We start from the raw sequence: 24,653 nt of genomic DNA, 5'->3' as shown, positions 1-24,653 counted from the left end.
AAGGATTGTGTTATGACAATGTTCATTTATTTTTTTGGCTTCTTAGATGTCTTTTCCTTGAACCTGTAGTAACAAGTACATGATTACAACAAGCATCTCCAGAGTGAATATGGTGCCTTTTATTTATTTTAATGCACTGCTATTAATTTGAGTTTGTGATGGGTACTTTTGTTTTCTTTAAAGTGTTTCCCTTTCTGAATTTCTTCTTGATTACCTGTCCTTAGCAAAGTACACTTATTCTAGGAGTAATATTTATTCAAGGAATGTCCTTAAAGGTTAATATAGATTCAACAGTTGATATTTAGTGTAAAAGTAGCAAGCTATTTTAACTTTCAAATAGAAATACCTTCTAATATTGCAGTTAGTGAAAACATTTAATTTGTGATTTGGAGATGTTATAGGAAAATAATCATCATAGAGTAAGTATAAAGTTTCTTAGTGAACTGAGATTCTTATATTTAGTGATAATAAGCACTGCATGCTTTCTTCTTTTCAGCTGTGTTTTGCAAATATCAGTTAAACATTACTAATTAGGTCAACTTTTTTTTGAGTAATTTCATGGTGTAATATCAATACTGATTTTATAGCAGTACAGGAATGGTTTATTCAGGCTTTTGGGTACCTATTTGTCTGCTAAGTGTTGTGTGAAGTGATGAGGTTATGCATATGAGTGAAATATAGCTTTTACCATCTGTGGGTTCATGGTCTTGTGGGAAACAAACTTTTTAGTATCTGGTGGTACTACAAGCCACAGAAATATAGAGGAAGCACTGCTTGAATAGGTCAGGTAAGGACAACCAGTTAAATTGACTATTAAAACATAAATTAGCTATTGATCTATGTCTCTTACATCTTTTTTTTTTTTTTTTAACCACATATCAGTAATGAAAGTGGTTTTACCTAAGGCAAGCCATTAGCATTTTGGAGCCCTGAAAATTCCATGAGGAAGTAGATTAGGAGGATTGAGGTATTAAAAACTTTTAAGATCCTGGGTCCTAATTAATCATGGTCTTTCAGAGTTTAAAAGACTAAGATGAATTACTACAGAGATTTGTCCATAAAACCTAAATTCAGATTACAGAATTATAGAACTGGTATAAACTTCTGAGGCCCCTTCACTATGTCTCTCTAACTTTCAGAACAGTCCTCCCCACCTTTGAGTCCATATCTAAATCAAAAGAGTTGTGAGCATTCATGCTTTCAGACAGAGAAGGGGCTTACTTGCAACAAATAGTTGGGCAAATGAGAGGCTTGTATTTGCAATGATTAGCAGTTGTGATTTGTTATTACCCAGTGTTGTTAATCTTCATAGTGGACATTGAACCTCAGCTAGACTACTTCTAATGAAAAGAAACTCATTACCTTATGTTAAAGTCTAAGGGACAGTTCTGGTTATTACAAAGTTTTTTTTTATAATCACCTCAAATCATAGCTCTTGTAACTTGGCCTAATTAGTCTTAATTCTGCCCTCTAGAACAAGATACTAATACTTTTACTCCTTCTGTGACACTCCCAAATATCATGTGATCCTCATGACAGGAAAGTCCTATTTGTAAATGAAGATATATTTTTCAGTGAAATAGCCAGATTACTTATATATAACAGTCACATGCTGAGTAAGAAAATTTCCGTGAATGATGGACCCATACTTTAAGGTCGTCCCGTAAGATTATAATGTATTTTTACTGTAGCTTTTCTGTGTTTAGGTACACAAATAGTATTGTTATAGTTGCTATAGTATTTGGTACAGTAACGTGCTGTACAAGTTTGTAGCCTTGGAGCAACAGGCTAGGTGTGTAGCCCCTATACCATCTAGGTTTTTATAAGTACAGTGTATTCTATTTGCACAAAGAAATCACTTAATGACACATACCTTAGAATGTATCCCTATCATTAAGCAACAGGTGACTCTGTGTGTGTGTGTGTGTGTGTGTGTGTGTACACACACAATTAGTTTTTTTGGGAGAGTATAAGTAATAGAGACTCCATTTTCTTCCAATAATGAGAATATTTTTGGTCAAGATACTTCTAGGAATAAGGAAGTTAGAATTTTACTTTTTATTTTTTATTTTTTTGAGGCAGTCTTGCTCTGTCACCCAGGTTGGAGTGCAGTGGTGCAATCTCGGCTTGCTGCAACCTCTGCCTCCAGGGTTCAAGTGATTCTCCTGCCTGAGCCTCCCTAGTAGCTGGGATTACAGGTACATGCCACCATATCCAGCTAATTTTTGTATTTTTAGTATAGACGGGGTTTTGCCATGTTGGCCAGGCTGATCTCGAACTCCTGACCTCAGGTGATCCACCTGCCTCGGCCTCCCAAAGTGCTGGAATTACATGTGTGAGCCACTTCGCCCAGCCGAAAATGAGAATTTTTGATTCACAGTCGTTGATACCTGGGAAAAGCCTAACAGCAAGTTACCAAGAAAAGCAGAAAACTCAGTAGAACTAGGTTTCTTGGAACTGGAACACAATTTAAAATTTTAAATTAAAGTCCTAGAGATTCCTCAGAAAGTTCATGGATCTTTACAATTAACCATATATTAACACTAGACCAGTAGCTGTACCCACAGTTAAAAATACATTTTATGTTGTAATCTAGCATACTCATAACGTGTGGTGTTTGTGCAAAAAGCAAAAGTTTCATGAAACAGTTTTACATGTATGATGATTTCTGCTATTTTCTCTTCCACTTGCTCCCTGCCCCTCTTCCTGCCTCCCAGTATCTGCTTTTGCTTTTTGTCTGTAGACATTTATAATTTTTAAGGGTTTTTTATGTTTGTTTTCTCCATTTCTCTTACCACTTAACAGTTTTCTAATACGCTGTTGTACTTTATATATTTTTTCCCTATTTCATAATTGTTATAACTTTGTCTTATATGTGGCCTATCATGGCCTGACTTCTCATGAAAACCTCTTAGCTTCCACTGGTGACTGCCCACTTTCTTTGGTATTTGTTAATTGAAAGAGATTTTGAGCACTCAAGCATGCACAAGTTCTGATCTTGAAATGGATTGAATTCTTTTTAGGTCAGAAGCCCATTCCTGTTCCAAATGGAGCCCTAATTAGGGAGTAGAGATGGAAGATAGGGGCCTGTGTACATGCGTGTGTGTGAGTGTGTGTGCGCGTGCACGTAGAGTGGAGAAAGAGACCATTAACATATGAGTGTCTTGGGGCTGCTGAGAGGGTTTCGTTTACAAGTGACCTTGAGTGTATTTCATCTCTGGAATTCATGGTCCCTGCGCTCAAGCTACACAATCTGATTAGTGAAGTATTATTAATACATTAGAAAAATATACGTAGTAATTACCAAATGACTGACACAATTTTATAGGGGGTTCAGAGAAACATCTGTGAATGGGTAATAATGAAAAAAGAAAAGTTTTTCTCTTTGTTTTAGTCTGAGCCTTTTAACAGTCTCTATTCATAATGTGAGGAAATTGCTACAAAAACTGAAATATTGTAGATACTATTCATTTGCATATGGAAATACTTGTATGCTGTGTGTTGTTCTTTCATGGGACAAACTCTACCCCTCCTCTCTGCACACACATATACACAAGCTATAAGTAGCCTTGCTTTCGCCATAGGAGTTGCTGGCTTTTTTAGTGAGAGTCAAGAGCTGGCTTGGTAAAGTCTTAAAGAATGGAGGAGAAGAAGAGGAAGGAGAGAAGGGAAGAAAGAGGGAGTAAGTGTAACAGTAGAGGGAGAGAGTTAATACACTTGGATGTTGCTTACAAACCAAAAATTAGTCTCCTAATACTAATTTATGATTGTAAGAAAGTATAAATATCTGACATATAGAAAATAGACAAGTGTTAATTTTAAAGGTATTAATTGCTACAAACTAATATTTTAATAATTCATTAAAAATTAGAATATTAGAAGTAAAATATTAACTTTCCCTACTGTGATTAGCTACTAGTTCAGTTTAACTGTCTTCAGCTAATTCTATATTATTGTTTTAATAGAAACCATATACATTCTTATGTGTATATAAGATTTGGACAATTGGCATCAAGATCAAGTTAAATATAACTTTGTAACAATATTATGTTTTTTTGATTCAGCATGTAAGTATATGCCTCCTTTTATCCAAGGGTATATGTCTTTAAATAGAAACCGTGCTTGAAGAAAGCTGTAGAAGAATTTAATATTTAAATAAATGCTTTTGTAGGATGAAAAGAATTTACAATAAATATAAAGCTCCTACTTGACCGTAAATCCAAATTTTAATAAGTTGTATTGCTTAAAGTAAGATGTAATTTAAAGTAGTGATTTTTTTGATGTCTTTTATCAGTAATTACTGTTTGAATTTTTATAGGAATCCATGGGAAAGAGCTATGATGGGAGAGCTTATGTCATCACTGGCATGTGGAACCCCAATGCACCAATATTTCTGGCACTTAATGAGGAAACCCCAAAAGGTGACTTTTCTTAAAAGATCCCTTATTGTTTGCTTTACATTTTATATTATGAACAATGTTGTTTCGTCATGTTTTAAAAAAAATTTGGAACTCAAAGTGGACATATTCTTTCTATTGAGAATTTGAGGTTCATTTTTATTCTTTATGCTTCTATGGGGGAAATCTCCACTATTTAAAAAAATCCTCCCCAAAAGATATGTGAATTATTATTATTGTTATTATTTTAAGAAACAGGGTCTCACTCTGTTGCCCAGGGTAGAGTATAGGGGCATTATAGCTCACTGTAACCTCAAACTGTCATGCTCAAGCAATCCTCCCACCTCAGCCTCCTGAGTAGCTATTAAATAGAACTACAGGTGTGTGCTGCCATGCATGGCTAATTTTCAAATTTTATTTTTGTAGTGATGGGGTCATGCTTTGTTGCCCAGGCTTGTCTTGAACCTTTGGCCTCAACTGATCTTCTTGCCTTCCAAAGCACTGGGATTACAGATGTGAGCCACTGCACCTGGCCTGAATTAATTTTATTAGATTATAGAGAAAGCATTTGGGCTTTGTTTTTCATATCCCACTATAGAGTTATTTCATTTGTGGAGACTAGTGATGGAGAAATATTAAAGAAAATGATGAAAAGGAAATATTTTGGAATTTTGAATATTTTTAAATTATTAACTATTTTTGCATTATAGTTTACTTATAGTTTTTCATTTATTAATTATTGGCTCCAGTGTTTTGGCCTTTGGGATGCTAGTAATATATATTAAATATTTCAGTTGTAGCAAATAGTTTTTTCTTAGTTTTTTAACTTTTCATATTATTTATCATGTCTAGTATTGAACAGAACGTATAAATGTTGAATAGTCACATTTTTCGTTGTTCCATTGTGTTTTTTCATTCCTACTTCATCCAGATAGCTGTTAATTGCCTGTTTTTTGCCCCTTCATCATCTACTTTTAAACTAAATTTAAAAGTTTTACCTGCCGAGTTATATTCCTACCCTAAATGCTTTACTGTCATTAAACCATTAATTCATATTTAGAATATAATGGATCAGTTTGTTTTATCATTAATTTTATATTATTTAGTTTATACCCACCGTAGACTTTTGGTTAATGACAGGAAGCATTCGTGAATACTGATATGAAAATATAATATGTTAATGAAGGGCATTAAAATGATAATTCTTTCATTTTCTTAAAGAGAGTATTCACCATTTATGTAAATCACATACATTGATCACATTAAGCTGTCTAAAAATAAAGGCTAAACAGAAAAAAAAGATTATATAAAATTTAACTTTTCATTTATTAGCAGTAAATAATTTTTAGACCCACAATTTGTTATTTCTGGAGACAGGCTTGCAAATACCTGTAACTTCTTTCTTATACTTGTTCAGAAGGAAGCCATGAAAATGATAAAAATAAGCCAGTTGACAGTTTTGAAAAACAAAAGATAAGAATTTTGCATATCAAGTTATAAAAATAGTTTTTATGTTTTTAATGTAACACCTAGTTTAGTTTTATTTTGCAATAAAATATATATTTGGTCCACAAATAAAAGAAAATTATTTATAATTTATTCTATTAAAATAAACTATATAATAGTATATTATAATATTCTGATCCAAAGTATACATTTTAAATTTAAAATTATCTCATATGCCACACAAAAATGTTGCCCTGATTTTTAAAATTTCTAAATTATGTCCTTGAAATTACACATTACTCAGAGAATTTGTGATCAAATAAAGTTTGATTTTTATGGAAGAAGTTTAGATCCTGAGAGATGAAAAGTCTTGGATCTTTCCACTGTGCTGAGATCCAGTTGAATGTTATATTCTGTCTTGTGTTATTCTTACTCCTTTCTCTAAGGTCCTCCAGGTCAAGTACAATGTCTAACAAATTTTAGTTTCTCTTGAATTGGCAGGTGTATTTAGTAAGACTGTATTTAGTAAGAATGTAATAAAATTGTTATTGAATTTGAGAAGTAGTTGATGAATCTGAATGTTATATAATATTTAAAAACACTATTGAGGGTTTCTTCTAATGATGGCCTTGGTTATTTGGACTTTCCTTTAACAGAGAACTAAAAATTGTAAAGAAAATAAATTTTTAAAAATATTTATAAAGGAATGAGGAAATTACAAAATGGTATGGAATGACCAGGCCATAGATTCAAAAACCTCAGTGAGGCCAGGCGTGGTGGCTCACGCTTGTAATCCCAGCACTTTGGGAGGCTGATGGGGGTGGATCACCTGAGGTCAGGAGTTTGAGACCAGCCTGGCCAACATGGTGAAACCCCGTCTGTAGTAAAAATATTTTAAAAATTAGCTGGGTGTTGTGGCGGGCGCCTGTAATTCCAGCTACTTGGGAGGCTGAGGCAGGAGAATTGCTTGAGCCCTGGAGGCAGAGGTTGCAGTGAGCCAAGATCGCTCCATTGTACTCCAGCCTGGGTGAGAGAGCGAGACTCTGTCTCAAAACAAACAAACAAACAAACAAACACTTAGGATTATTAGTTCCCAAGAAACATGCTTGGAATACTTGCATACTTATTTAATCAAAATGTTAATAGGACATTTAAAAATAAACATAGAAGGTATTATAATTTTAAAGAACGTTAATTCTTTCATAAGTGAGGAAACTTTGTTTAAAGTAGTCAAGGAATAATAAAGCTAGCATAAAACCCAGAAAATTTCTACTACAGATAAGCGAGTATACATGACTGTGGCAGTGGATATGGTAGTCACAGAGGTGGTGGAGCCTGTTCGCTTTCTCCTGGAGACAGTAGTCCGTGTGTACCCTGCAAATGAGCGATTTTGGTATTTCAGCAGAAAGACTTTCACAGAGACTTTCTTCATGAGATTGAAACAGGTAGGACCTTTTTGTTCTCTTCATATATAGTAACAAACATTTTTCTTTCCACACTTCTTTTTTGATGCCCAGATAATTCCTGAAGTTGCAAAACAATACAATTCCTCAAAGAAATCAAATGATATTTGAAGTCAACCAATAGAGTGTTTGAAAAAGTCACATCTAGGTAATATTAGCTTAAAAAAACCCAGTGAGTTTAATAAGTATATACCTTTTCCCTAGAAACCTGTAATGTATGAAGCTTCTTAACAGAAATATTGACTCTGCATATAAAACAATGTTTCTGCCTTTTATAAACAATTACTTAAAACCAAAAAGGCAGTGCACAGAAATATCATATGCTTATAAAATTTTAATGAAAATGTTTCCAAGAAATACCTAATTTCTATAGTTATTTCTGCCTGTAATATTAGATAGACAATATTATATGAACATCTTGTTTGACTCATCAGTGAGGTTATAAAATTATTTTAATATTAAATGAACAAAATTATGGTTTCTATGATATCCTCAAATTAGGCAGTATTAGTAGATAAAATATGTAACTTTTGTATTATAGCAAAGGAAGCAGATAATAATGAAAAATAACTTGAATGCTAATCGTGTGAGTTTTTAAAAAATCAGGATAAAAATGCTCTATTAGAATAATGAACATCTTTTATATGCTGTTTTTGTTAGTACTTCCATTCTCCCAAGTTTTAAAATGCTTGCTGCTTCATATACTATAATATGTGGACTGCTGTGTGATAATAGCAGGCACCAGCACAGGAAACAAATATAGAAGCCTCTTACCCATTTTCATATTAAAAAAACTTGCCATGGCGCATTTTGGCTTTATATACTATGTCCTTGGAGATTATTGTGGCTTTAAAAAAATCTTTCATAAAATTATTATGGCTGTTATTTGACTCAGTTTTTATTACTGTGTGAACTGCTTTTATAGCATATTCTAATGAAGGTTATGTGAGCAATATTCAAACTTCAGTCTCCTGAGCATCTTTAAATATTTTATTATGAGATTTTTTTCCTGTCTTCCTTCCTCCCCATCCTTTTTTTAAAAAAATAGCTTAGTTGTTATGACTATCCAATAATTCTTCATTTTGAGCCAAAGAATTATTCATAGTTGCATAATCGTGAATAAAGGAGCTGGAGCTGTATAGAAAGTTGTCATTCTTCTAATGATGATAAATTATAAATTATAATGTAAATTATACCTCTTAGAGATTTGAGAAAATGTTAGCTTTTTCCCAGTTCAAGTACTTTTGACTGTCTGTCTGCCTAGAGAGAGAGAGAGAGAGAAAGAGAGAGATTAAAGTAATTGTTAAAAATTCATGTAAGTAATTATTGCAAGACCTGAGACTATAACTCCTTACCTTAAGCCAGAATATGCTGCTGTAAGGCCAGACTAGCTTCTTTCTACAACTCCAAAAGGTGGGTTGGTTTGGGGTGGCTGATGGTAATCCGGAGATGTTGGTCTACACTATACAACATTGGTAGAAAGAATGAATTAGGTGATTAACTAATGCAATTCAAAGTAACCTTTGAAAATCTGGGTCTAGGCCATTACTACTTTAAAGAAACAGAGAATGCATTGATTTCAGTTCTAAGTGATTTAGACATCTAGAACTTTTTCTTTCATTCTGAGAGTGTTGAACTTATTGAATGAAACCAAAACTTGCCCTGTACCCAGACAGGATTAGACCAGACTCCTGGGGGCAACACCAAAGTACATGAGATGCCCTGTTCCCAAACTATTTTTTCTTAGCAGCTTTCTTCTCTCAAATATAGCAGGACTTTATGTGTGGGCAGTGGGGATGTATGAAAGTCTGCTTTGTTCCTGTTTAGTGTCCACTCAGGGCCAAATGGCATTTGATTTCATTCATTGTCCATTTACTGGGAGCAAGGAGAGCACTTAACAAGAGGACAGAAACTAGAGGCTGGGAAAGTAAACTAGAGAAAGTTGTTTTGTGTCTGGAATTGGTTCCTTCCAGTGGGTTCTTGGTCTCGCTGACTTCAAGAATGAAGCCACGGACCCTTGCAGTGAGTGTTACAGTTCTTAAAGATGGTGTGTACAGAGTTTGTTCCTTCAGATGTGTCTGGAGTTTCTTCCTTCTGGTGGGTTAGTGGTCTCGCTGACTTCAAGAGTGCAGCTGCAGACCTTCGCAGTGAGTGTTACAGCTCTTAAAGGTGGCGTGTCTGGAGTTGTTTGATCCTCTTGGTGGGTTCGTGGTCTTGCTGGCTTCAGGAGTGAAGCTGCAGACCTTCGCGGTGAGTGTTACAGCTCATAAAGGTAGTGTGGAGCCAAAGAGTGAGCAGCAGCAAGATTTATTGTGAAGAGCAAAAGAACAAAGCTTCCACAGTGTGGAAGAGGACCGCAGCAGGTTGCTGCTGCTGGCTCAGGTGGCCAGCTTTTATTCCCTTATTTGGCCCAGCCTGCGGCCTGCTGATTGGTCCGTTTTGCAGAGTGCTGATTGGTCCATTTTACAGAGTGCTGATTGGTCCATTTTACAGAGTGCTGATTGGTCTGTTTTTACAGAGTGCTGTTTGGTGCGTTTTCAAACCATTAGCTAGACACAGAGCACTGATTGGTGCGTTTTTACAGAGTGCTGATTGGTGTGTTTACAAACCTTTAGCTAGACAGTGCGCTGATTGGTGCGTTTACACCCCTTTAGCTAGACAGAAAAGTTCTCCAAGTCCCACCCGACCCAGAAGCCCAGCCGGCTTCACCTCTCACTTTGACCTGAGTCTAATGGGAGTAGACATTAATTAGGTGTAAGTGGGAAACACCAAGTATAAATGCCCAGAGAACTGGAAAGACTGGGAAGCACAGTAGTTGATGATGAAAGGCAAGTAGGCCCCTGGCCATGTGATACTTTGGAGTCCACGTTCAGAGTTCTTTTCTAAATCAACTTTATTGAGGTAGTTAGCATACAGTAATATGCACCCATTTAATAGTACATTTTGATGAGTTTTGACAAATTTATACACATGAATAATCACCACCAAAATTAAGATCCCTCACTCTTAAAAGTTCTATAGTGTCCATGCCAGCTAATCTTTCCCACCCTCAGCCTCAGGCAATGACTGATGTGCTTTCTGTCATTACAGTAACTGGAATCATATGCTTCTTTTATGTAAAAGCTTTCTTCATGTAACAATGCCTTTGAGATCCATCCATGTTGTATGTCAGTTGTTAATCTTTTTATTGTTGAATGTTATTCCTTTGTATGGCTGTACCATAATTTATTAGATCATATGTTGGCAATTTGAGTTGTTTCTGTTTTTGGTTAGTGTGGCTAAAGCTGCTGTGTCTTTCTGTGGAGATAGATTTTCATTTCTTTTGGGTTGATACCAAGAAATAGAATTGCTGTGTGGTGTGGTAAGTAGAAACTGCCAAACGGTTTTCTACAGTGCTTGACCACTTTATTTTCCCTCCAGCAGTATATGTGTGTCCCAATTTCTCCTCATCCTTGCCAGCACTTAGTATCGTCAGTCTTTTAAATTGTAGCTATTCTTAGGGGTGTGTAGATGTATCTCATTGCAATGTCAATTTACATTTCACATTGAGTAATGATTTTGAGCATTTTTTTCTTATGCTTATTAATCATTCATATTATCTTCTTTATAAAATGTCTATCTAAAATTTTTGTCCACTTTTTGTTTGTCTTACTGAGTTGCAAGAGTTCTTTATATTTTCTGAATATATTTTCTTTTGTCAGATACACATATTTCAAATAGTTTCTTCCTGACAGTGGCTTGCCTTTTTATTTTCATAATGTCTTTTGAAGAACTGAAGTTTTACATTTCGGTGAAGTCATATTAATATTTTATTTTATTGTTTTTGCTTTTTTTGTGTCCTATCTAAGGAAATTTTGCCTACCTCAAGGTTGTGAAGATGTTCTTTATGTTTTCCTGTAGAGACTTTATAGTTTCAGGCCTATTATCTATTTTCTGTTAATTTGTATGTATGGCATGAAGGCTTGAGATCATCTTCCCACACCTCTCTCATATGGGTATACAGTTGTTCCAGCATCATTTGTTGAAAAGACTCTTTTATCTATAGAATTAGTTTGTCTAAAATTAATTGACCGTAGATGTGTAAGTCTGTTTCTGGGACACTATTTCTCTTCCATTGAACTCTATGTGAGTACCACACAGTCTTGCTCATTATAACTTTATATTATGTATTAAAGTCTGTGTTGTAAGCTTCCCAACCTTTCTCATTCTTAAAGTTGTTTTATTTGTTGCGAGTTCTTTGCATTTCCATCTGAATTTTAGGATTAGTTTGTCAGTTTGTAGAAAAATGCATGCCCAGGCTGGACGCAGTGGCTCACACTGGTAGTCCCAGCACTTTGGGAGGTTGAGGCAGGAGGATCACTTGAGGCCAGGAGTTTGAGACCAGCCTAGGCAACATAGCAAGACTCAGTTTGTAAAAAAAAGTAAAATAAAATTACCCAAGCGTGGTGGTGTGCACCTGTGGTCCCAGCTTCTCAGGAGGCTGAGGTGGGAGGATTGCTTGAGCCCAGGAGGTTGAGGCTTCAGTGAGCCGTGATCATGCCACTTGCACTCCAGCCTGGGCCACAGAGTGACACCCCATCTCTAAAAATTAATAATAAAAAAAAGAAAAATGCATTCCCAGATTTTGACTGAGAATGCCTGAATATGTATATGATTTTGGGAAGAGTTGCTGTTTTGTTTTTTTGTTTTTTTTGTTTTTTTTTTGAGACGGAGTCTCAACTTGTTGCCCTGGCTGGAGTGCAGTGGCACCATCCCAGCTCACTGCAACCTCTGCTTCCCAGGTTCCAGTGATTCTCCTGCCTCAGCCTCCCGAGTAGCTGGGACTACAGGTACCCACCACCACGCCTGGCTTATTTTTGTATTTTTAGTAGAGACGGGGTTTTGGCATGTTGGCCAAGCTGGTCTTGAATTCCTGACCTCAAGTGATCCACCCTTCTTGGCCTCCCAAAGTGTTGGGATTACAGGCGTGAGCCACTGCACCTGTCCTCTAAGAGTTGCTGTCTTAAGAGTGAGTCTTCAATAAACATGGCCTATCTCATGGAATATCACTTCATTTATTTAGCTCTTCTTTAATTTATCTCAGCAGTTATGTCACTTTTAGTATACAGGTTTTATGCATACTTTAATTTATCTCTACCTAGTTCATGAATTTTTCATCTCAGGGTATAATTGACAAAATGGAATAGACTTAAGGTGTACAATGTGATGATTTGATACATATATTGTGAAATGATTACCAAAATCAAGTTAGTTAACACATCTGTCACCTCATGTAAGTTACCTTTTTGTGTGTGTGTAGAACACTTAAGATCTACTACTGTCTTAGCAAATTTCAAGTATACAATACAATATTGTTAACTATAGTCACCATGAAACGTATTCATCTTATAACTGAAAGTTTTTACCCTTTGATCAGCATCTCACTTTTTCCCCCAAACCCCATCTCCTGGCAACTACCATTCTACTCTGTTTCTATGAGTTTAACTTTTTTAGACTAGTTAAAAATGAGATCATACAGTATTTGTCTTTCTAGTCTAGCTTTTTTTTACTTAGCATAATGCTCTCCACCTTTACCATGTTACTGCAAATGATAGAATTTTCGTCTTCTTTATGGCTGAGTCATATTCCATTATGTGCAAGTATGTGTGTATATATTCATTCATTCATTGACAGACATGTTTCCATGTCTAGTGAATAATGTTGCAATGAACATGGAGTGCAGATATGTCAAGATACTGATTTTGTTTCCTTCAGATATATACCCAGCAGTGTGATAGCTAGATCATGTGGTAGCTCTATTTTTAATTTTTTAAGGACTCTTTGTACTGTTTTTCATACTGGCTATACCAGTTTACATTCCTGCCATCAGTGTGCAGGGGTTCTGTTCTCACCAACATTTGTTATTTCTTGTCTTTTTTTTTTTTTGTGATGGAGTCTCATTATGTTGCCCAGGCTGGTTTCAAACTCCTGGGCTAAGCTGATTCTCCTACCTTGGCCTCCCAAAGTATTGAGATTATAGGCATGAGCCACTGTGCCTGGCCATATTTCTTGTCTTTTTAATAATAACCATTCTAATGGGTGTGAGGTAATATCTCATTGTAGTTTTGACTTGCATTTATTTTTTTGAAGATTAGTGATATTGAGCACCGTATCATGTATCTGTTGGCCATTTGTATGTCTTTGTTGGAAAAATGTCTATTCAAGTTTTTTGTTCATTTTCTAATTTTGGTTTTTTCTTTTTTTGCCATTGAACTGTATGATATGCACACACACACCCCTTATCAGATATAAGGTTGCACATATTTTCTCCCTTCCATAGGTTGCCTTTTCATCTTATTGAATATTTCCTTTGCTATGCAGAAGTCTTTTAGTTTGCTGTAGTTGTACTTGTTTATTTATGCTTTTTTTGGCCTATGCTTTTGGGGTCATATTCAAAAAATAATTGCCAAGACCAGTGTGAAGGAATTTTCCCCCTGTATTTTCTTCTAGGAGTTTTATGGCATCAGGTCTTAAATGTAAGTCTTTTGTCTATTTTGAGTTAATATTTGTGAATGATAAAAGATTGGAGTCTAATTTTAATTCTTTTGCAGATGAATATCTAGTTTTCCTAACATCATTTATTACAGAACTATATGTGTGGGCTTACTTCTTGACTCTCAGTTTTGTCTCATTGGTCTGTGTGTTTTTATGCCAATACACTATTGTCTTGATTATTATAGCTTTGTAATATATAGAAATAAGGAAGTGTGATGTCTCCAGCTTTTTTTTTCCCCAAGATTGCTATGGATATTTGGGTTCTATATGAATTTTAGGATTGTGAAAAATGCCATTGGGATTTCGATAGGGATCACATTGAATCTATAGATTTCTTTGGATAGTATGGACATTTCTACAATATTTTTCCAATCCATGAACATGAGATAACTTTCCATCTATTTGTGTCATTTTCAGTTTCCTTCATCAGTGTCTTACAGTTTTGTTTTTTGTTGTTTTGTTTTGTGATGGAGTCTTGCTCTTGTTGCCCAGGCTGGAGTGCAGTGGTATGATCTTGGCTCACTGCAACCTCTGCCTCCCGGGTTCAAGCTATTCTCCTGCTTCAGCCTCCTGAGTAGCTGGGATTACAGGCACCTGCCACCACGCCCGGCTAATTTTTGTACTTTTAGTAGAGACGGGGAGGTGGGGGTTTGCCATGTTGGCCAGGCTGGTCTCGAACTCCTGACTTCAGGTGATCTGCCTGCCTTGGCCTCCCAAAGTGCTAGGATTACCGGCATAAGCCACCATGCCCGGCCAATGTCTTATAGTTTTTAGTGTATGGATCTTTCACTGCCTTGCTTAAATTTATTTGTAAGGGATTTTTTTTGTTTGGTATGCTACTGTAAATGGGATTATTTTTTACATTTATTTTTCAGATAGTTTGTTGATTTTGTATAGAAATACAAGCAAATTTTGAATGTTAAGTTTGTACCCTGTAACCTTACTGAATTTGTTCTAACAGTTTTTTTTTGGTGGAGTCACCAGAATTTTCTATGTAATAAGATCATGCCATCTACAAACAATTTAACTTTTTCATTTCCAATTTGGATGCCTTATCTTGCCCAGTTGCTCCTGCTAGGACTTTCAGTACTATGTTGAATAGAAGTGGTGAGAGTGGGCACCCTTGTTACTATTCACCTTTGAGAATGATGTTAGCTGTGGGCTTGTCATATATGGCCTTTCTTATTTTTTGGGGTATATTCCTTCTATACCCAATTTATTGGGCATTTTTATCATGAAAGGATGTTGAATTTTGTCTTTTTCTGAATCTATTGAGAAGATCATATGATTTTTATGTTTTATTAATGTGGTTTATCACATTTATTGATTTGTGTACAGTGAATCATCTTGCACCCCAGGGATGAATACCATTTGATCATGTGTATGATCTTTTTACTCTGCTGTTGATTTCAGCTTGCTAGTGTTTTGTTGAGAACTTTTGCATCTGTGTTCATTTGCATTACTGGCCTATAGTTTTCTTGTGATGTCTTTGTCTGTCTTTGGTATCAGGGTAATGTTGGCCCCGTGAAATGAGTTTGCAAGTATTTCCTCCTCTTCAATTTTTTTTGGAGGAATTTGTGAAGGATTGGCATTAAATGTTTGGGGGAATTCAGTAGTGAAACCATCAGGTCCTGGGCTTTGCTTTGCTGGGAGACTTTTTATTGCTGATTCAGTCTTCTTATTCTTTATTGGTCTTTTCAGATTTTCTGTTTCTTCATTATTTCATCTTGGTAGGTCATATGTTTCCAGGAATTTATTTATTATTCTAGGTTATTCATTCTGTTGCCATATAGTTGTTCATAATAGTCTCTTATGATCTGTTGTATTTCTGTGGTATCAGTTATAATGCCTCTTCTTTCATTTGTAATTTTATTTATTTGAGTCCTCTTTTTTTCTTGGTTATTCTAGCTAAAGTTTTGTCAAATTTTGTTTATCTTTCCAAAAAACCAGCTTTTAGTTTTGTCCATCTTTTCTGTTGTTTTACTATTCTCTATTTCACTTATTTCTGCTCCAGTCTTTACTATTTTTTCCATATGCTAATTTGGGTCCAGTTTTTTTTCCCCTAGTTTGCTGAGATGTAAAGTTAAGTTGTTTGAGGTCTTTTTTTCCCCCATAATTTAGACATTTATCAATATAAACTTTCCCACTTAGAACTTCTTTTGCTTTATCCCATAAGTTTTGGTATGTTGTATTTCCATTTTGTTTTGTCTTAGATGTATTTTAAATTTCCTTTTGACCCATTGATTGCTCAGAAGTGTGTTCTTTAGTTTCTATATATCGGAATTTTCCATTTTTCCCTCTGTTTTTATTTCTAGTTTTATACCATTGTGGTCAGAAACGATACATGATATGATTTTAATTTTCTTGAATTTAAGACTTTTTTTGTGTGTCTTAACATATTTATTCTAAAGAATGTTCTGTGTGTGTGTGACAAGAATGTGTATTTTGCGGCTGTTGGATAGGATGTTCTTTATATGTCTGTTAGGTCCATTTTTTCTATAGTGTTGTTCAAATCTGTTGATTCCTTATGATTTTCTGCCTGTATGATCTATCTACTGTCAAGAGTGGCATAATAAAGTCCCCTCTATTATTATATTGTCATTTATTTCTCCTTGCAGTTCTCTTAATACTTGCTTTATAATAAGGTACCCTGATGTTAGATGTATTACTGTTTACATTAGTTAAATCTTCTTGATGAATTGACCCCTCTGTCATTATATAATGATCTTCTTTGTCTCTTCTGACAATTTTTGACTTAAAGTCTACTTTGTCTGATATAAATATAGCCACTCTGTTCTCTTTTGGTTACCATTTGCATGGAATAACTTTTTCCATCCCTTCATTTTCAGCCTGTGTGTTCTCAAAGCTAAAGTGAGTCTCTCGTAGGTAGCATATTCTTGGATCTTAATTTTGTATCCATTCAGTCACTCTATATCTTTTTGTTTTTGTTTTTGTTTTGAGAAGGAGTCTTACTCTGTTGCCCAGATTGGAGTGCACTGGTGACTTGATCTTGGCTCATTGCAACCGCCATCTCCTGGGTTCAAGTGATTCTCTTACCTCAGGCCCGCGAGTAGCTGGGATTACAGGTGCGCACCACCACACTTAGCTAACTTTTGCATTTTCATTACAGACAGGGTTTCACTGTGTTGGCCAGACTGGTCTTGAACTCCTGACCTCAAGTAATCTGCCCGCCTCAGCCTCCCAAAGTGCTGGGATTACGGGTGTGAGCCATAGCACCCAGCCTACTCTATATCTTTTGATTGAATAATCCTTTTACATTTAATTATTGGTAGGTAAGGACTTATTATTGTCATTTTATTAGTTTTTAAAATGGTTTGTAGTCGTTTGTTCCTTTCTCTTTTGCTGTCTTTATAATTTGGTGACTTTTTGTGATGGCAGGCTTTTATTTCTTTCTATTAATCTTTTGTGTATCTACTGCAGGATTTTGCTTTGTAATTACCATGAGGCTTACATAAAATATAATTATTACATGTTATTTTAAGCCAGTAACAACTCAACTGTGTTTGCATACAAAAATTCTACACTTTTACTCCCCCATCTCTCATATTTTAGGTTATTGATGTTACAGCTTTTAATATTGTGTGCCCATTAAAATTATTTTAGCTATAATTATTTTTAATATGTTTGTTTTTAACTTTTATATTAGAGTTGAGAGTGATATACATACCACCACAAGAATATTAGAGAATTCTGATTTTGACTATCTATTTGCTTTTACCAGTGAGTTTTATACATTCATATGTTTTTACATTGTTAATTAGTATCCTTTCATTTCAACTTGAAGAACTTTGGCATTTCTTATAAGGCAGATCTTTGTGATAATGAACTCCTTTAGTTTTTGTTTGTTGGGGAAAGTCTTTCTCTCTTTCATTTCTGCTGTGCAGCTTTGCCAGGTATAGTATTCTTGGTTGAGGGTTTCTTTTCTCTTTCAATACATTGAATATATTATTCCACTGTTTCCTGTCCTGCAAGGTATCTGCTGAGGAATCCACTTACGGTCTTAAAAGGGCTCTTTTGTATGTGACAAGGTGCTTTTCTCCTGCCATTTTCATAATTCTCTCTTTGTCTTTGACTTTTGACAATTTAATTATACTATGTCCTGGTGTAGACTTTTCAACCTGTTTGGAAATCTTTGGGTCTCATAAATTTGACTGTCCTCTTCTTTTCCTAAATTTGGGATCTTTTCAGCCATTATTTCTTTATATAGATTTTTCAGTCTCTTTATCTGTCTCTTTTCCTTTGGATACTTCTGGAATGCCTATGTTGTTTTGCTTGATGGTATTCCAGATATCCTGTAGACTTTCTTCACTCTTTGTTTGTTTTTGCTTCTCTAACTGGATAATTTTAAGTGACTCATCTTTGAGTTCACTAATTTTTTTATTCTTCTGCTTGGCCAAGTCTGCTGTTGAAGCATGCTATTAAATTTTTAAATTCAGTCATTGTATTCTTCAGCTTTATGATTTTTTTAAAGAGGGTGCAGGGTCTCACTCTGTCACCCAGCCTGGAATGCAGTGACAATCATAGTTCACTGTAACTTCGAACTCCAGGGCTCAAGCGATGATCCCACCTTAGCCTCCCAAATAGTTAGGAAAACAGGTATGGGCCACCACACCCACCTAATTTTTTAAAAATAACTTTTGTAGAGACAGGGTCTTGCTATTTTGCTTAGGCTTGTCTTGAATTCCTGGTCTCAAGAGATCTTCTCGCCTTGGCCTCCCAAAGTGGTAGGATTATAGGCATAAGCCACTGTGCCTAGCTGGATTTTAAAAATGGTTTTTATTACTTTGTTGAACTTATTTTGTTGATGTATTGTTTTTCTGATTAGTTTAGTTGTCTGTGTTTTCTTGTAGTTCACTGATTTTTAAGAGTATTATTCTAAATTCTTTGTTAGTTACATATCTTCATTTGTTTAGGGTCAGTTATTACAGCTTTATTAGTTTCCATTAGTGGTATCATGTTTCCCTGATTCTTTGTGATCCTCATATCCTATGGTATTAGTGTCTGCACAATTTAGGAAGTGATCACCTCTTCTAGCCTTTACATGTTCACTTTGACAAGGAAAGAACTTTACTAGTTTGCCAAGCCTGGGCTTCTGGATGGGCCAGCTGGTAGCATATGCAGGTAAGTGAGGCTGGGGTCTCTGATCTGGTGGGGATGCTACCATTGCTGTAAGGTTGGGTGGAGCTCTGTTGTTGGGCAGGCCCACTGACTGGTATCTGAGGTCAAGTGGGACTGTTGGTTGGGCTTTGTAATTGCCTCTGGTTGGGTGAGGCTGCAGGCTGTGCCTCGAAGTTAGGCGGGGTTGCTGGCTGGGCTCTACAGCTGGATGGCATTACGGTCAGGTAGGGATACTGGTTGGACACCGTAATTGGTTGGGGCTGGAGGCTGTGCCCCACTATTTGATATAGTCATTGGCTAGGCTCCCTGGTTGGGTGGGACTGCAGGTTATACGCTGGGCTGCTGGCTTGGTTCCCTGCCTGGGCATGGTTGCCATCTGTGCTCTGCAGCTGGGCTGGATTGCTGACTGGGAAACCCAGGCACCCAATACTGCCTACCATACTCCCTGTCCAGACTGGGTGCCAGGATTGCTCTGCAGGTGGGAGGAGCTGCTGCCTGGGTTCCTTGTCAGGTGAAGCTGTCAGCAGGGATGTGTGGTGCCATTGCCAAGATACATGTGCTTGTTGCATGTAGTCTAGTCCTGACAATTCTCAACATTCTGTAGGAGAAGAGATATAGTTTGGCCTTTTGGGAAGCACCCTGGAATATTGGGGAAGCTAGATGTTCACCTTGTGCTGCTGGTGAAACCATAGACTCAGCAAATCTCTCTTGGCATGAGGCTGTGTTGGCCTGGGGTAGTAGCAACATAATCAAATTGAAATTGCTCCACTTATACTTCCAATACAACTTTTCTAAGTTTTGTGCTTCTGGAATTTTTGCAAAGATGTTCTTGTATGTAGATTTGCTAGTTGGTATTTCTGTGATGGGGACTAGAGCTTGGCACCTCCTATTCTGCCATCTTGCTGATGTCATTCCTCAGAACACACATGTTTTTGATATTACTATAAATTGTATTGTTTAAATTTTAATTTTTTATTTATTTTTAGAATACATAAAGACTTGATTTTTGTATATTAGCCATATTTCCTGCAACTTTGTTAAATTAACTTGTTTTCTTTTCCTTGTTTTTTTTTTTTTTTTTTTTTGGAGACTGAGTTTCACTCCTGTTGCCCAGGCTGGAGTGCAATGGCGAGATCTCGGCTCACTGCAGCCTCCGCCTCCTGGTTTCAAGCGATTCTCCTGCATCAGCCTCCCGAGTAGCTGGGACTACAGGCATGTGCCACCACACCTGGCTAAGTTTTAATTTTTTGTAGAGATGGGGTCTTGCTATGTTGCCCAGGCTGGTCTTGAACTCTTGGACTCAAGCAAGCCTCCCACTGCAGCCTTTTAAAATGCTGGGATTACAGGTATGAGCCACTGTGCCCAGCTCTTTTAGATTCTTAATGCTTTCTCTATATATGATCATGTTGTCTGCCAATAAAGGTAGTTTTCTATCTGAATGCCTATACATTCTTTTTCTTCTCTTGCTTAGTTTTTTTCTTCCGCCTGTGAACAGTGTTGAAACTCTATCAAATATTTTTCTGCGTCTTTGCAGTTTTTTCCCTTTTTTCTTATCAATATATTGAATTACATTGAATTTTTTTTAAACATTAAGCCAACCTTGCATTCCTTAGGATAAGTCTCCCTTGGTCATGATGATATTCTTTTTATATATCACTTTATTGACCCAGTAATATATTTTAAAAATAATTTTTATGTCTATTTTTATGAGACATACTGGTTTATAGTTTTCTTATAATGTTTTTGTTGGATTTTAGTGTTCATGTAGTATGGTACCTCAAAAAATGAGTTGGAAATTGTTTCTTCCTATATTTGCTGGGAGAATTTTTATAAGATTTGTATTATTTCTTCCTTAATTGTTGGATAGAGTTCACCAGTGAAACCATCTGTGCCTATAGTTTACTTTGTGGGAAGCCTTTTAAATTATGAATTTAATTTCTTTAGTAGATATTGGATTTATTCCATTTATTATTTTTTAAATTTCTTGAAATGTTGGTGATTTGTCTTTCAAGGAATGTTTCAGTTTTATCTGGTCTATTGCACAAAATATTGCCCTATTTTTTTAAACATCTATAGGATTTGTAGGATCTTCCTTTATTCCTGACATTGGTTAATTTATTTGTTTTCTCCCTTTGTTTTAATCAGTCTAGGTAGAAGTCTGTAACTTATTGACATTTTCCCTCTAAAGAGCCAGATTTGGGGTGGTTTGATTTTCTTATCTTTTTTTCTATTTTTCCTTCGGTTTATTCCCTTTGTTGTTTCATTATTTTTCCTGCTTTGGGTTTCACTTGTGTTTCTTTTTCTGGCTTCATGTGAAGATTAGATCATTTATTATTATTATTACTATTATTATTATTGACAGGGTCTTGCTCTGTCACCCAGGCTGGAGTGCAGTGGCACGACCATAGTTCACTGTAGTGTTGAACTCCTGGGCTCCAGCGAGTCTCCCATCTCTGCCTCCTGAGTAGCTAGGACTACAGGTACATGCCATCATGCTTGGCTTTTTATTTTTGTATGGATGGGGTGTTGCTATGTTGCTCAGGCTGGTCTCAAATTGCTCAAGCAATTCTCCTGCCTTGGCCTCCCAAAGTGCTAGGATTACAGGTGTGGGCCATTGCACCTACCTAATATATATATATTTTTAATGCTTTTTTCCTAATACTTTTGTATTTCTAAGGTTTAAACTTCCTTCTAACCACTGCTTTAGCTGCATTCCATGAACCTTAATATATTGTGTGTTCATTTTAATTATATTTGAAATATTTTCTAATTTCCCTTGTTATTTCTTTTGTGTCCTATGGGTCATTCAGAAGCATATTGTTTGATTTTCCAATATTTTTAGATTTTCCTTTTTTTTTTTTGCTATTGACTTCTGATTTAGTTTCATTTTGGTCACAGAGTATACTCTATATGATTTGAATTCTTTTAAACTGTTCAGATTTATTTTATGACTCAGCATATGGTCTACTGTAAATTTTGCAAAAGTACTTGTAAGGGATGTGTGCTGTGCAGTTGTTGAGTGGAGTATCCTATAAATGTCCATTATGTCAAGTTCTATAATAAGATTTTCCTGTGATCTTTACTCAGTAGATCAACAATTTCTATGACTGTTACTGTAAGCAATAGTAGTAATAGCCACTACTAATTATTTTTTAATTAGTTTACTACATACCATACCCTATTCTAAGCACTTTACATAGATTAATTTGTGTAATCTTCAGTAATCTCTATTGAGGTGTAAGTGCCATTATTACCTCCATTTTCTGTATTTGTACTTAGGCACAGGTAGGTTATTAGGTGGTGGACCAGGAATTGAATCTAAGCAGTTTGACCCCAAAGCTTACACATAAAATGTTTATGGGAAATGGAAAATTATGATAGTCTAACACTAAAATTAGGATTTTTTTTTCTGAAAACTTTTTTTCATGAGCAGTAGTTTTTTTTGGTTATATTCTTCTTCAACTTGGTTTTTCCTTACTTGCACCATCTTGATGTTGATATCACTATTTAAATTAGTTATATGAAGAGTTTGTAAAGAAAATCTAAGGACTTGTAACATTGGAAACATTGACAGTGTATTTGCCCTTACTCCTTTAACAAAATAGGCTCTTGGCTGGTAAAATTCAGTGATTTATGATCCTCATCCATGAAGAGCACTCTGCTCATATGGGGTTATTTGAAAACTGTTTGCCAAAAAGATTTCTGCTCTAAAAGCCTTTCTAAATGAATGAACATTTGGTATTTATCTTGTTACATGCTAACTCCACTGGCTTAAAGCTTTGCTGGTTGTTAAAATGTCAACATCCCTAGGAAATAGGTCATAATAACTTTTACTAGTTGTATTGTCCTTATTGGTAGTGACTTTAATAAGATTCTTTCCTTTAGTCTAGGTTTTATTAGGGGTCAAGGTAAAGAAATCAAGAGGGCATTTCTACTTAAAGTGTCACTATATTGAGCAGGAAAGGCCAAAGTCCTGTATCACTTACAATTTCACTGAGATGCCGGTATTCATTTTAGAAATGATTTTCAATGTTTAGTTTAGTTTATTAAACACTTATTCAGTGCCTACAGTGTGGTAAGCATTATGCATTATGTGATAGGCATTATGCTATGTTGGGGATATTTGAATGAGTATTATCTATTCTCTATTCTAAAACAGTAAACAATATACTGGTAAAAATGTTACAATACTAGATGATAATGGAACAATAGAAGTATATACATAGTTCAGAAGCAGCACTCACTAATCACCCTTATCACCCTTATCGGAGTTCAGTTAGACATCCTAGGTTTGTGTCCAGTTTACTCTGGTGTATGTTTCACAGCTGTATAACCTTAGGCAAGATATTAGTAGTCTCTGAAATGGGGATTATAATTATGCCACCCCAAAAGATTGTCATAGTGAATAAATACTAATTCATTTAAGACCCTTAGAACAATGCTTGCCACCTGATAAACAACAAATATTAGCTATTATTGTTGTTAGTATTATTAATTGACTACCTGTTTGTCTTCTATCTAGTCTGTATTCCTTTTGGGCAGAGTCGTTTGTGTATTCAGCCTAACATAAATGAATGAATGAATCAATGAATTGAAGAACTAATTGTGGTGGATAGGTCAGGTGTTTGAAGTGTGACAAAGCAAAGAAGGGGATTTCGTCAGAGACAATAGTTGGGTAACTTCATAAATCTCTGATCCAACATTGTATATTCAGGATTTGTGGGAAATCAGATATTGATGGAGCATCAGTGGACTTGGGTGGGCAATTACTCTGAACAGATAGATAGGTCATTACCATGTCAGGAATTTAGAGACTGTCCTCAGGTACGGAGGAACCACTGAAGGCTTTTAACTTCTGAGTGACTCTAGATTTTTAATTGAGAAAGGTCACTGTTACTGCAGTGAAAAGGATATGGAGACTGGTAAATAAAAAGTAAGAAAGCTATTGTGGCCAAGATAAGAAATGATGATAGCCTCCAGAAAGGCAGTGGCAGTGGGGATGGTGGAAAAGACAAATTTGAGAGATGTTAGGGAAGTAAAGATAAACAAGATTTGGTGTCTGATTTCATGTGAGGTTGAGGGAAAGCAAGAAAGGTATGATTATTTTCAGGTGACTGGGTGGTTGTTGATGCTCTTGATTGAGATAGAGCTCCTGAAAGAAAAGTTTTGAGGTGATGAAGGGTAGTGAAGTTTTTGATACATTGAATTTTTTTTTTTTTTTCTTGAGACAGAGTCTCCCTCTGTAGCCCAGGCTGCAGTGCAGTAGTGTGATCTTGGCTCACTGCAACCTCCGTTTCCTGGGTTCAAGTGATTCTCCTGCCTCAGCCTCCTGGGTAGCTGGGACTACAGGCGTGCGCTACCATGCCCAGCTAATTTTTGTATTTTTAGTAGAGATGGGGTTTCACCGTGTTAGCCAAGATGGGCTCGATCTCCTGACCTCATGATCCGCCCACCTTGGCCTCCCAAAATGCTGGGATTGCAGGCATGAGCCACTGTGCCCAGACTTTTTTTTTTTTGAGACAAAGTCTCACTGTTGTACATGCTGGAGTGGTGTGGTGCAGTCATAGCTAACTGCAGCCTTGAACTCCTGCGCTCAAGCAGTCCTTCTGCCTAGCTTCCCAAGTTGCTGGGACTATAGGTGTGTGCCACCACACCTGGCTAGTTTTTCTTTCTT

The 24,653-nt window shown here is 36.0% G+C and overlaps 1 protein-coding gene across 21 annotated transcripts in view; it reads left to right on the top strand.

The window, feature by feature from the left end:
- RABGAP1L (RAB GTPase activating protein 1 like) overlaps nucleotides 1-24,653 on the top strand; it is an 857,048-nt gene that overhangs the window by 125,371 nt on the left and 707,024 nt on the right. For 18 of the 21 annotated variants that reach the window (XR_010140177.1, XM_024245486.3, XM_024245454.3 and 15 more), the window contains 2 exon segments: nucleotides 4,319-4,421; nucleotides 7,122-7,288. Coding sequence is in view for 20 of the 21 variants with exons in the window: in XM_024245486.3 (XP_024101254.1) it covers nucleotides 4,319-4,421; nucleotides 7,122-7,288 (270 nt within the window). In the remaining variant the exon portion in view is untranslated. 21 annotated transcript variants of the gene reach the window in all.

This window comes from Pongo abelii, chromosome 1 (assembly GCF_028885655.2).
Source record: "Pongo abelii isolate AG06213 chromosome 1, NHGRI_mPonAbe1-v2.0_pri, whole genome shotgun sequence".
In the NCBI taxonomy this organism is placed as follows: Eukaryota; Metazoa; Chordata; class Mammalia; order Primates; family Hominidae; genus Pongo; species Pongo abelii.
Note: the sequence above shows the minus strand (reverse complement) of the source record. Positions and strands in the feature narration are given on the sequence as shown.